General features: G+C 60.7%; 1 protein-coding gene across 3 annotated transcripts in view; it reads right to left on the bottom strand.

Moving 5' to 3' along the window:
• The window catches only part of ABCG4 (ATP binding cassette subfamily G member 4), a 28,766-nt gene extending 16,221 nt beyond the window's left edge, over positions 1 to 12,545 (bottom strand). For all 3 annotated transcript variants that reach the window (XR_016347839.1, XR_016347840.1, XM_075909757.2), the window contains exons 1-5: positions 12,338 to 12,545; positions 10,057 to 10,294; positions 772 to 889; positions 464 to 596; positions 90 to 140 (exon numbers count right to left, since the gene is read on the bottom strand). Coding sequence is in view for 1 of the 3 variants with exons in the window: in XM_075909757.2 (XP_075765872.1) it covers positions 90 to 140; positions 464 to 596; positions 772 to 889; positions 10,057 to 10,285 (531 nt within the window). In the remaining 2 variants the exon portion in view is untranslated. The remainder of the gene's footprint in view (positions 1 to 89; positions 141 to 463; positions 597 to 771; positions 890 to 10,056; positions 10,295 to 12,337) is intronic.
• Positions 12,546 to 13,109: the final 564 nt, after the last annotated feature.

The raw sequence follows: 13,109 nt of genomic DNA, 5'->3' as shown, positions 1-13,109 counted from the left end.
CGGGCCCTTCTGGGCATGGCGGTGCTGCCCAGGGGGTGCCACCCTCCCTAGAAAGTTCGGCTACTGACCAGGGGGGACCCCGAACTCACCAGCTCCTTCTTCACCTCCTGCTTCTCATTCAGCTTCAGGTTAGCCGAGACCTGCAGGGCAGGGAGCAGACACGGGCCGGTCAGCGCCTGAGGCCAGCCACACCGGGGCCTGCCCAGCTCCCCGCCAGAAGGCCAGGGCACTCCCGGCCCCCCATGGCACTCTGCCCTCAGCCCTGCTCCGCAGGATCCGGGGCTGCAAGGGCAGGGGGCTGTGGGTCAGGACCAAGGGGCACTGGCAGCGCTGCGCAGTGTGGGGAGAGAGCAGGGGGCCTGTGGGTCGGGACTGAGGAGCAGTGGCAGGACGGTGTGTTGAGCAGCTCCAGGGCGATGGCGAGACCCCCAGCCCTTGAGCCACCCCGCCCCCGCCCACCCACCATCATGGCCTCCAGTACAGTGAGGTGCGGCAGCAGCATGTCGTCCTGCATGATGTAGCAGGACATCTTCCGGAAGGTGCGCAGGTCCCGCTGCCGGCCGTTCACCAGGATCTGGCCTTTCATGCCGGTCTCCCTGCGGGCGACAAGTCGAGGCGCCGGTGAGGCGGAGGGGGGCAGATCCCCCCTGCCGACCCTCCACCGCAGCACCCGGCCGGACAGTGGGGACCACGGGGCTCTGTCCCCCGTGCTCAACGGCCAAGCATTCGGCGGGGACCCTCCGCCCTCCCCCCACGAGGGAGCAGCCTCACCTGTAACCGGCCAGGATGTTCATGAGCGTGGATTTCCCTGCGCCCGAGGGGCCCATTATGCCGATGAGCTCGCGCCGGCAGAACTTCCCGGACAGGCATTTCAGGAGGGTCTTGTACCCTGGCAAAGGGGAGGAGATCAGGGTGAGCCCCACAACCGTCACCTCTCTGGGACGGAGGAGTTGCCCCCTCGGCAGGAACACCACCCAACCCTTCGCCCTTCTCTGGCGCCCTCCACAAGGGAAGTGGTGGATTCGCCACCTGTTCTCGGCTCCCATCCGGACTGCAGGCCTCTCTGAGAGACACGCTTTGGCTCAACACACTTACCAGGCTCAATGCGACGGTACCTGAGTGAAACATCCTGGCCTGGAGTTCCACAGGAGAGCAGATCTGATGGTCTAATGGTCCCTTCTGGCCTGACCCACCACCAATCCAAAGCCCGTTACAATCGCTGGACAGCATCACTCTCCCCATGTTGCAGATGGGGAAACTGAGGCACAGAACGGGTCAGGAAGAGAATCGGGAGGAGCGCTCCATGCAAGCACCGGCTCCCACCTCCCTCCCTCCCCCCGGTGCTGCTGTCTCTGTGGGATGCAGCACTGCGGGGACTCAAGGGGGTCAGGCAGCTCCATGGGAGCCGGCACGCATGGGAAGCCGGCTCAAAAACTGGCTCCCCACACGTACTGGCTCCCACCTGCCTCCCCCGCACCCAGTGCTGCTGCCTCTGTATCAGAAGCAGGAACTTTTTCCTAATGTCCAACCTAAACCTCCCTTGCTGCAGTTTAAGCCCATTGCTGCTTGTCCGATCCTCAGAGGCCAAGGAGAACAAGTTTTCTCCCTCCTCCTTACGACACCCTTTTAGATCCCTGAAAACGGCTCTCATGTCCCCCCTCCGTCTTCTCTTTTCTAAACTAAACAAGCCCAATTCCTTCAGCCTTCCCTCATAGCTCATGTTCTCTAGACCTTTCATCATTCTCGTTGCTCTTCTCTGGACCCTCTCCAATTTCTCCACATCTTTCTTGAAATGCGGTGCCCAGAACTGGACACAATACTCCAGCTGAGGCCTAACCAGCGCCGAGTAGAGCGGAAGAATGACTTCTCGTGTCTTGCTCACAACACACCTGTTAATGCAGCCCAGAATCATGTTTGCTTTCTTTGCAACAGCATCACACTGCTGACTCATATTCAGCTTGTGGTCCACTATGACCCCTAGATCCCTTTCTGCCGTACTCCTTCCTAGACAGACACTTCCCATTCTGTATGTGTGAAACTGATTGTTCCTTCCTAAGTGGAGCACTTTGCATTTGTCTTTATTAAACTTCATCCTGTTTACCTCCGACCATTTCTCCAATTTGTCCAGACCACTTTGAATTCTGACCCCATCCTCCAGAGCAGTCGCAACCCCTCCAGCTTGGTATCATCTGCAAACTTATTAAGCGTACTTTCTATGCTAATATCTAAATCGTTGATGAAGATAGATATTGAATAGAGCCAATCCCAAAACAGACCCCTGCGGAACCCCACTTGTTATACCTTTCCAGCAGGATTGTGAACCATTAATAACTACTCTCTGAGTGCGGTTATCCAGCCAGGTATGCACTAGAATAGTTTGGGCAGCTGCTGTTCGGAGCCTCGGCACCTGCCTTTTGCACTGCACCCACTGGGACAGGAATCGCAGCCTTGCCAGCCTCAAGCCCCAGAACCATGGGGCAGCTCAGATCCAAATGCACAGCGGCTATGCCTGCCTCCTTCCATCTCCTCCCCGCACAGGGGGTCACGCTCGGGTGAGGGCGCCTGTTTCTGCAGGGCCTTAGCTCACCAAAGGCCCTGGCTACTCTGCCCCAGGCGCAGCCCAGCTCGGCTCCCGCAGCACAGCCACATCGATTTCAGCTGTAAATTCCAGGAAGCCAGGTCAGCAGCCGGCTCCCTCCACCCCCTGGGGAGCCTGTCTGACTTGCAACCGATAAGCTGCATGCCCGGGGCTTCAGCGACCGTCCAATGAGAACACAAAGGACACGTGCCGGGACTAGTCTTGGGGCGGGGCAGAGCGCACAGGCAGGGGGCACGTTTCCGTCCTACTGAAACGGGGCACAGGCCCGAATGGGATTGCACTGGGACAGAGGGAGGATCATATGTGGAATCCCAGGGGAGCCCACTTTTCTCCCCCCACCCTCTCAGGATCAGCCCCAGGGACACGCACTGATACTTATTCTCTGGCACCCGGAGCGTTGACACCCTCTGCCTGGACCCCGCTCCTGGCAAACCCCCTGCAGCTGCACTAGCCCCAGTGATGCAGGGGCAGCCGCTGCACGGGGAAACCAAGAGCAGAGCTGAACAACCGGCACGCCCGAGTCTACGGGCCCCATGCTGCATGTTGCTGGGCCCCCGCCCCCGCCCCCTCCCAGCAGGCGCCCAGCACCTTGCAGGACTGGGGTCTCAAGACAAAGACAAACAAGCACCCGATGAGAAACTAGAGTGGGGAGCATAATGGGGCCCCTCGCTGCCTGGCCTGGGCCAGAGGGCTGGCCGGTTGTCCCTACTGCAGTGCCCTGTGGGGCAGAGGCGCTCAGAGGAATCCGTCTTTACTGGTGTTTGAGTCACCCCAGTTCCCCCCCAGCAGCGCCCCGGGTGGGTAGGCACTGCCCAGGGAGAGGCCTCCTGGGAAGCAGCCCTCAGCAACACCAGGCCCTGGATCGATGGCCCAGCCGACCTACTTTGCATTCCCACTGTGACACCCGGCAGCAGCCGTTAATCAGCCCCAGCGTTACCGGAGCCTGGAAGGGGCTGATTAGCATTTTGCTGCGCTGGGAACAAGATGTCGCGGGGGCGTGTGACAGGCACCGCCTTGCGTCTCTGAGGAGCCAGCACCTGCCGGAGCCAATTTGGGGACTTCTCCGGCGGAGGCGTCAAAGAAACGCAGGGGGAGGCGGGGAGGGGAGGCAGACATCGGAGCCTGATTTGGAACCCAGAGCGACAGGCTGAAACAAGGGCAAGCAGCCGCCCACACGCCAGGGCAACGCGTCATGGGTGCAGCCGGAGGTTAGGACCTTCCGCCCTACCACGCCTGGGGGCGGATCAGAAAGAGCGAGGAGAGACCGAATGAGAGCACGAGCACAGGGAGCAGAGAGACGGATTACACCGGATTAAGAGGATGGCAGGTTTATCTCCTCATCTAATGACCTAGACCCTATCTGCTGCCCACTGGCTACTGCATCCCCAGATACTTAATTTGCCAGCTTTGGGGGCTGGACCGGTCTTTTCATCATGACTGGACAGCACCTAGCACCGTGGGACCCTGCTCCTGAAGTAAGGCCCCTCCCCCAACACACGTAAATGCACAGGGATAAGGGTTTGAAGGCCTTGCAGGTCTTCCTCCATCCGAGGTACAGGGGCCCGCTCCTCCAAACTCTCTCATACTGACACCAGGGTAAAAATTAAGGAAGCAACTTCCCGGCAATTGCAGCCGGAGGGATACAGGCACTGTGGGGTTGGCTCCCAGTTCTGCACATTGGCAGCGCCAACCCAGCATTGACTGCACCCCTCAGTTCTGGCTTCAGCAAACCGTTGTGGTTCTGATGGGGTGAACCCCTATCAGCCACACCCACAGCCCTATGGGCCACACTCCTGGAAATGCCGTCTCCTCCTAACCGCTCCTCCCACCAGGCGCCGCAGCCGGGCAAAGGGAAAGCCAGGCTCCAGCCCACAGCATCATGGGAGCAATGTGCAGCTCTGTCTCGCGAGGCGGCTTGGTGTCAATCTCTAGGGTTATGGGGGGGTACCACTTCCCTCTGCTGGAGGGGAAACAGAGGGGCTCATGGTGTGTCCTGGACCCAACACTGCTAGCAGCTAATGGGGATTCTCCACTTGCTTCATGGTGGAAGGGTCTGCCTTCGATCTTCGCTGCTGCAAAGCCCCCAAATGGCCCTGGATCTCGTGCCAGGGGAATAACATTTCCATCACCCCCCCATCAGCCAGGAACATGTGTACCTTGTCTCGAGCCCAGGGACCGCTCTCCTTTTCTGGGTCATTGTCAGCAGGCTCCCTTCCCCCGTGTGGGGTGGGGATTCACCTCTGAACCTTTACTGGGGCACCACAGGAAATTAACAGCACAGTCTGCCCCGGGAGCAGGGAAGGAGGTGGGGGGAGGCGGACGAGCAAACTGGGGGCCCCTTTATGCCCCCGCTGATGTCTCCTGAGCCCTGAGGAGGGCCCCTCAGCGCTACAATAAGGCAGCGCATAAAACATCCTCCCCACAGGTCCCTTGGCTGCAGGTTTCCCCGAGTCCTGGCCAGGCTCAGGCGAGATGCTGAAAATGGGGATGTCGCAGCATGTGACAAGCCACCCCAAGCCGGGCACAGCAGCACGGCAAACTCAGCCGCAGGGCTGCGCCCCCCTCCCCCAGCCCTGCACGGCCGGCGGCTCAGCACCGCACACAAGCCCCGCCACGCTCCAGCATCCACAGGGCTGCAGCTTGCCGCGCGGTTACTCCAGTTCATTGACAGCCAGTAACCTCGGGCCGCAGCTGAGCCCTCTGCCTGTGGCTGCCTGCCGCCGGGGAAGGCAGCCGGCTGGGTCTGCAGAGGCTTTGCAGTTCGCCCGTCAGCTCTGGCAGATGAAGACGGGCATGGTGCTGGGGTCTGTCTTTCCAGCCGGGAGCGTGGGTTTGCTCCCCTCCCAGCTCTCTGGTATCTGAGTGGGCCCTGTGGGGCTAATGGGGTCAGACCCAAACTAGCCCCCCCTTCAGCACACTAGAGTCCTCTCTGCCCCATCAACTGCCCCCCCGCCAGGCTAGACCCCTCTTAGTCTCCCCCCTCCCCGACACCTGTGCTAGGGAGAGGAGAACTGAAGGCTCATGGGGAGGGGGCAGGGATTGCTGTGAGGTGGGGGAGAGGTGAGGAAAAACACTGTTAAGAGGAAGCTTCACCGGGACCCCTGAGCGGGCCACCCAACAGCAGTGAGGTGTCAGGACGCCTGGGTTCCATGCCTGGCTCTGCCACTGGCCTGCTGGGTGACTTTGGGCAAGTCTCCATGCCTCAGTTTCCCCGACTATCAAGTAAACAGATGCGTGCAGAAGCCGTGTCCACAATCCTGGGCAAACTGCACCTGGGAGGCCAAATTCCTGAACTTCCTAGCGGCCAGGGTGGGAGGGTCTGTCGTGGGGTGAAGGGCTCCCCAGTTTGCCTGCCTAGGCTGGAATGTGGATGATTGACAGCTGGAGGACCCAGGCACCCTGAGCTTCTGCCCAGGGAGGAAGAGCTGCACAGAACCACAGCCAGCTGAGACCAGCTAGGCTCCTTGCGGTCTGGCCAGGGGGCACTCCCTTTGCCTCACCTGGATATCCCACTTGGCTAGCAGTTCAAGCCTCCTGTCAGGTGGAGAGGTTGCACCCAGACCAAATCCAGCCTTTGGGGAGAGGGAGCCCCGCTAATTGGTTATGGTTGAGCAGTTCTGCTCCCCACGGGGCACACAAGCACCAGGTATCCCTAGCCTCACCCCCCAAAATCTCTTGCCACACCCAGGGTTGAAAAAGGGGGGAAGAGGAGACTTCCGAGAAGAGGGCTTTGAGCCCCGACAGACTCACATCAGCAGCGAGCTCTTCTCACCAGTAGAACACGTAGGCTACATCTAGATTGCATCCCTTTTTCGGAAAAGGGATGCAAATTAGACGTATCTCCCCCCGCTTCGTTAGCATAAAAATGGCTGCCTCTTAAAATAAGGGATACGGGATCTTTCAGAAAAGGCTTTATTTTCCGAAAGATCCGCGTCTAGACTGGCGCTTTTTTCCGGCAAAGCTCCGTGCCGAAAAAAAGCGGCAGCCATTTTTATGCTAATGAAGCGGGGGAGATTTAAATCCCCGCTTCATTAGCAACTGCGATACGTCTAATTTGCATCCCTTTTCCGAAAAAGGGATGCAGTCTAGACATAGTCAAAGTGCTTTACAAAGGAGGTCAATGGCATTAGCCACGTTTTACAGACAGGGAAACTGAGGCATGGAAAGGGGGATGTGACTTGCCCAGCAGGCCCATGGCAGAGTTGGACTAAAAAACCTGTTTTCCGGGGACGCAGTCCAATGCCCTATCCACTAGGCAAGACTACCTCCCCAGTCCTCTGCCCTACCATGCCCTGGTCTTTCCCCAGCTGCAGTCCTATAAAACTTAGGACCCTCTAGTAATGTCACCCCCTATCACCTCTGGCACCCGCGCAGCTGAACTAACCCATTGCACCCAGCCTGGCTCTGTTTGCAACTGGGGCGACGTTCACCCCTCTCCTACCACTGCCAAACCCTGGGCTCTAATAGTCTCTCTCTTCACCCCTCCAGGATCAGCTTCTTTTTGGCCTCCTGGGACCATTTGATTGGCAGCCCATTAATGAGGGGAGCTAATTAAAGGAGAACACCACCTACCGGCTGCCATCAGCCTCCCCCGGCTCTCTGGGGGCCTGAGTTACACACATGAAACGGGGATCCCACCGACGCGTGGTTTGGTAGGAGCGGTCCTCAAAGGGCTGGAGGAGGGGGACAGTGGGGGGAGCAGGAAACTAACCCCCCACTCTGCCTGCTCGTGCTCTGATCTGGCACATCAGTCAGGGCCTTTCAAGCACCCTTCCACCCGCCCGCCAGCCTGACACGTCTGCAGCAGCTTCCTACCGAACCCGTCTCGGTGAAGGGACTGGAAGCCCCTGAATCTTGCCCCTGAGATTCCAGCCGTTCCGTGATTCCCATCTGGGCAAGTCCATTCTGCCTCCCTAAGTCCCGCCCAGCGGTTTCCCGGGATTCTCCTCGACAGGTGTTACTGGGTGCAGCTTAGCAGCTGCTGCATCCCACTCCAGAGGTGGCCGCATTTCAAAGGTGAGTAAGTAATCCCTGCAAAGCGCTTTGGGGCTGAGGATGAAAGTCACCCTAGTAGGAAGCAGGGATGTGAACGTATACTCAGGTACATGGTTAACTGATGAGCCTGGGCTGTTCGGGTAGCCTTCAGTAACATGCAGCCTCCCCCTCACTCCAGTCCACACTGCTGCCTCTGTATTAGAGGCAGCAGAGTGAGGGGGCAGGAGAGATGGGAGCTGCCACACGTGGGGAGCCAACTTTTAAGCTGGCCCTCCGTGAGCACCGGCTCCTGCCAAGCCAGGAGCTGTCTGCCCTTCCCCACCCATGCTCTGCTGCTTCCGATACAGAGGCAGCAGCACTGGGTGGGGGGGAGGCAGGTGGGAGCCAGTACGTGTGGGGAGCCAGTTTTGGAGCCGGCTTCCCATGCGTGCCGGCTCCCATGGAGCTGCCTGCCCCCCTTGAGTCCCCACACTGCTGCATCCCACAGAGACCGCAGCACCGGAGGGGGGGGGGGGGGGAGGGAGGCAGGGGCAGGCGGGAGCTGGTGCTTGCATGGAGCTGGCTTAAAAACAGGCTTCCCGCAAGTACCGGCTCGCACCTTCCCCCATATCAAGGTGCCACACTTACACAAAGGTAAACACATCGTAACATCCCTAGTAGAAAGTGGCCGGAGCCAAGGCCCTCAGAGGCAAACTCCTCCAAGCAGCAGATGCCCTGGCTTGCGCCCATCTCTCTGCTACGGGCAGGGAAGGCAGGTTGGGGCATCTGGGAGTCCGGGCTAGAGGTTACTGCAGTTCATCCGTCACAGGAAGTGACACAACAGTCTCCCCTTCCAGTTCCTGTTGGCGGGTTTGCACCTCGCGCTGTCAAACCACAGCCCCACAGGGATGATTAAAATAGGAGCAGCCGCCACTCCCCACAGACACACTGGGCTGGAGCAAACACTGGTCTTGTTTGCGTTGTCCCAGTGCGGGCCCAAGACCCCGCTGCGCTAGGTGCTGTACAAACACAGAACAAAAAGACAGCCCCTGCCTAAGGTGGGGGAAGCCCCAGCGGTTTAGCAGGGAAGTCCAGCAGAGCTGTGTGATGGGAACACCTCACAGCCCCTTGGAGCCACATTCCCCGGGGGTCATTCTGACCTCACAGCTAGAGTCAAATTCAGCAACATTCACCTGCTGTGTGCAGATCCTACTGCACAGGGGCTGGAAGCAGTGTCCCCTCTACGCGGCCACCCAACTGCCCACAACCAGCAGCATGTGGTTCTATTGGAGGTGCACATCTGCACGTGGCTCAGTGCACGTAACAAAATTTATTCTGCACAAGGATGGAAAAAAATTAGAAGGAATGTTCTCCTGGCCACGAGCACACCCCAGAACTGAACCATGCCAGCAGCCAGCCTCAGCACGGCAGCCCTGGACATGGCTCCACATCCTCTCCGCAGGCGGGGCCCGGGGGCAGAGATGTCTGGGGCATGGATTTCTGACACAAGAGCCACCAAGGCGGAAAACCACCCGTGGGAGCAGAGAACTGATACTTTTGACACCCCTCCCCCACGCTGAGACATGGAGAACACCACAGGATCACAAACGCAGACCTCCCCGGTGCGTCCTTCCTCTTCTCCCCACAGTCGAAAGTGGCAAGTAGAACATGTCAATTTGGTCTCAACTTCTGGCCATCTTGGTGGATGGATGCTAAGATAAGCAACCAGCTCCCAGCTCCCGTCCCATCCCTATTCCAAACCCTCCACCTTGCTCACCAAACCCCAACAGCTGCAGAACGCAGGCAGCACCCTGACCTCACACACTGCCCCTGCCTGCCCGTCCCTGGTAGGAGCCATCTCAAAACGGACACTCTTATTTTAACGCCCTCCCGGGGGCCTATTCCAACCATGCTCCCAGGGTCGGTCTCATTCTTTTCCCTCCCCTCCTAGCTCTCTCCTCTCATGCAGCTCTGTCCCTGGTGAGGAGCGAGACCTCTTGGATTGCCGTAACCAAACTCTGCACTTGCGTTCAACAGAGGAAAGAGTTTCCAAGGACTAAAGGGTCCTCAGTCGCCATCTCACCAGCCTAAACCCTTTGCTTCTGCAGCTCCAGGCTGTCTCCAGGCTCCGCCACAGATGCAGCATAGAACAGGAATTGCAACAAAAGATGGGGGTGTCTTTTTCTCTTCCCCACATGATCTACCCAATAGGAATACAAGCAACTCACATGGGCCTCTATGCTAGTCGATACCTGCCACCACCGTTAACCCTTCAGTCAACAGATCAAACTAAAGCAGAGTGAGATGCAAAGCCTTCTCCTCTGCAAAGCCTGCAAGACTCACGTGCTTTCTTTTCCAATTGCTCCCCTCCTGGCTAGCTCGCTCCATTCCCTGGCTGCAGGAACACAGCTGCCAGCAAAGACACCTCCCCACAAACACACACACAGAACCATGGTGCCCTCCCCAGGGCAGCCACCTCCTACCTCTCTTTCTCCACCACGAGCCCTCCCGGACGGAGTAGGACAGGTCAACGAACTCGATGTCCACGGCCGAGCGCTTGGGCAGGTGCGAGAACCTCTGCGCCTCCGTGATGTGGTTCTCCACCTTCTTCAGGTGGGTGGTCAGGAGAGGCGCGTCCTGGGAGCTGGCGTTGCACACGGAGTCCTCCAGGGCGATGGAGACGCAGGTCGGGTCCATGCCCTTCTCAGCCATAGCGATGCTCTGGAGGGGGACACCACGCACGTCTGCCACGGAGAGAGACTGACCAGTTCCCCGTAGCGTGCTCTATGCCCGGCAGTCAAACTCCTGCCCCAAGGCTGGGAGAAAACAGCTCTGAGGTCCTTGCTACAGCACCTCCTGCTGGGATGCAGGGGCTGGCATCGTGGGGAGCCCCCTGCAGCTACTTCTGCTAGAACAGGGCCGTTTTGCTGGGCATTGACCACATGGCCTCTGCCTCCCTATTAAATGTTGCAGCAGCTATTGGCATCCCTGGACCAGTGGAGACTCCCACGGAAGTGGCTTGGCACTGCTGCGTATTAACCCCTTGGGTACAGGCATGCCCTGGGAGAGAGGGGCTGCCCCGTGGGCAGGACATGAAGAACAGCCCCTTCTGGCCTGGCCTGGAGAGGCCAACCTCTTTCAGAGGCGGAAGAGAATTCAGGGGCTGATCCCATGCAAGCTAGCCACGATGCTGCACACTCCAGAGGCCTTAGCTCCACCTGCAGGAGAATCTCTCCCCACTGCTCCTGTGCCCCCCAAACCCACCCCAGGGCTGATGTTGCTCTGCCCAGTCCCGGAGAGCTGGGGGCAGACAGCCACTGATCATCTGTGGAGTCAATAATTCATGGAGCTCTGGCCATGGCTGGCTCAGGCCTAGTTCTCAGGCTGAGGCAGCAGAACAGCATGTTGTCCTATGTGGGCCCCCCCCCCCCCGTACCCCTACATGGCTCTCCCTCCACCAGACCAAGTGGGGAGCAGGGAGCTAAATCAGCCCCCCCCCCATCCTGCTACATCCTCATTGGGCAGGGAGGAGTGACAGACAGAGTCAGAGGAGGGATTATGGGGCACCCCCCGTAAAGCCAGCCAGGATACGTGCTCAGGGAGCCCCCCCGCCCCTCCAATGTGCTCCTCCCACTGGCTAGGAACTGTTGATGCTCAAGGGGGAAATCCCCTCCAGGGGGTCAGGGTGCAAGTGCAGGGTCTAGGCAGACAGAGCCATGACACCACAGGCAAATCCTCCCCATTCCCCCCTCCCACCCCGTCCTTCCCGGGTTAAGCCAGCCTGCCCCCCTCCCAGCTCCTGCCCCACTCCGGCAGGATCCTAGGCTGCTCTCAGCTCCAGCAGGGTGTCAAGCTGGGGCTAGGCCAGGGCTGGAGTAGAAGATTTGCAAGGCAAGGTGGCAACTGCTGCTGCCCCGACGGGGGGGGGGGGGGCTCTTCCCTAAAAGCCAATCGGCCCCTTTGGCCCGGGGTCCTGGCTTCATTTGTGCTCCCCTGGCACTTTTCAGAGGCCCAGTAAGTGCCCCCCCCCCCCCGCTGTCCTCTAACTGGTGCCCCCCAGCAGAGTCTCCCTGGCTCCCCACCTGACACTGCAGCGCGGGTAGGTCAGTCGCCAGCGGGCTCCACCCCAGAGCAGGCTGCCGGGATTAGCGGTGGGGCTAGTCCGGGGAAGGGGGGATGCGATTAGCACTGCCCAGACCTGTACATCGCCCCTGGAGAGCCCCAAACAGGGCAGCCCGGGGGGAGGGGAACTGAGCCTGCAGGCGAGCACCCCAGGCCCCATGTCGGTCCCCCAATCCCGCCCCGCGCGGCACTAACGTCTCCTTAACCTACATTTTCCTGGGCTGCAGCCTTCAGCCACGGGGGATCCGGGCAGCGCATCCTTAGCTGGGCCGCTCCCGATGCGGACAGAGCCCTTGCCGGTCCCCCGCCCCCATGGCTCCTGCGCCCCGGCATGCCCAGGCGCTCCCCACCCCGCCCGGCCGCCGCAGCCCCCCTCCCCTCCCCTCCCCGGACGGTCGGGGCCAGAGGGACCAAGGGGAAGCTTGGCCCCGCCGGGGCAGCCCTCGGGGGTCACCTTGAAGCCTCCCGCGGCTCCTCGCAGCAAGGACCGGGACCCCCCCGCCAGATGTGCCGGGAACAGCCCGTCGCCCGCGCCGCATCCATCCCCGCCCCGCCCCGTCCACACTGCAGCGGGACCGACCCCCGGGCACGTCCCGCCGGGCTGGGGCGCTGCAGCCGGGGGGGGGGGGCTGCAAGACTCACCGCAGCGCGCTCCGGGGCCCCGCGCACCTTCGCCGCGGCAGACAAAGAGGGGCCGAGACGCGCCCGGGCTCCGCGGCGCACTGCCCGGCTACTGCAGGCGCCCGCCTCCCCGGGCTGGGCGCACGCCCGCTGCGCTCAGCCCCCCGCGGGCGCGGGCTCCCCCATGGCCGGGCGGCCCGCTAGGAACCCCGCTGCCCCTGGGGTCCCAGGCTCTGCTGCATGACAGACCGGGAGGCTGGGCTTCGCAGGCAGGTCCTGCTTCCCCAGCCCCTCTTAAAGGGGCAGCCACCCAGGCGGGCTTGGCCAGGCCCCTAGAGGTAAGGCCCGGGGCGCTTGTATTTGCAGGGCTGAGCCTGCTGGCCCGTTCCCCCCACCCCCCTGCTCCCCTACTACCCTCTGCCCATGGCGGCACCCTGGTCCGTGCTAGCCACAGGACGTGGCGGCGTTGCAGCTAGACAGTGCCCTGTGAGCCCGGCCCATGCGAGAATCAGGCCCAGTTCTCTGGAGGACGGAGGAGAAGGGAGCAGGGCACCCCCAGCACCTAGGATCTGGTCCCACCTCTGTGGGATCCCCACCGTGCCCGCTGGCTGCGGAGGGCAGCTCCCAGCGTGGCTGGGAGGAGTAATGTGACCCACGCCAGGCAGCTCACATCAGGCGGCCCTATAGGCATCCCCCCACTCCAGAAAGTTACTGGGTGCCATGAATGGGAGGAAACGCAACAGAAGGGGAAACATTCAAAGAGATTCCGGGGCTGATCCATTGCAAACTCCCT

The sequence above is a fragment of the Pelodiscus sinensis genome, chromosome 25 (genome assembly GCF_052426305.1).
Source record: "Pelodiscus sinensis isolate ZL-2025 chromosome 25, ASM5242630v1, whole genome shotgun sequence".
NCBI classification, from domain to species: domain Eukaryota; kingdom Metazoa; phylum Chordata; order Testudines; family Trionychidae; genus Pelodiscus; species Pelodiscus sinensis.
Note: the sequence above shows the minus strand (reverse complement) of the source record. Positions and strands in the feature narration are given on the sequence as shown.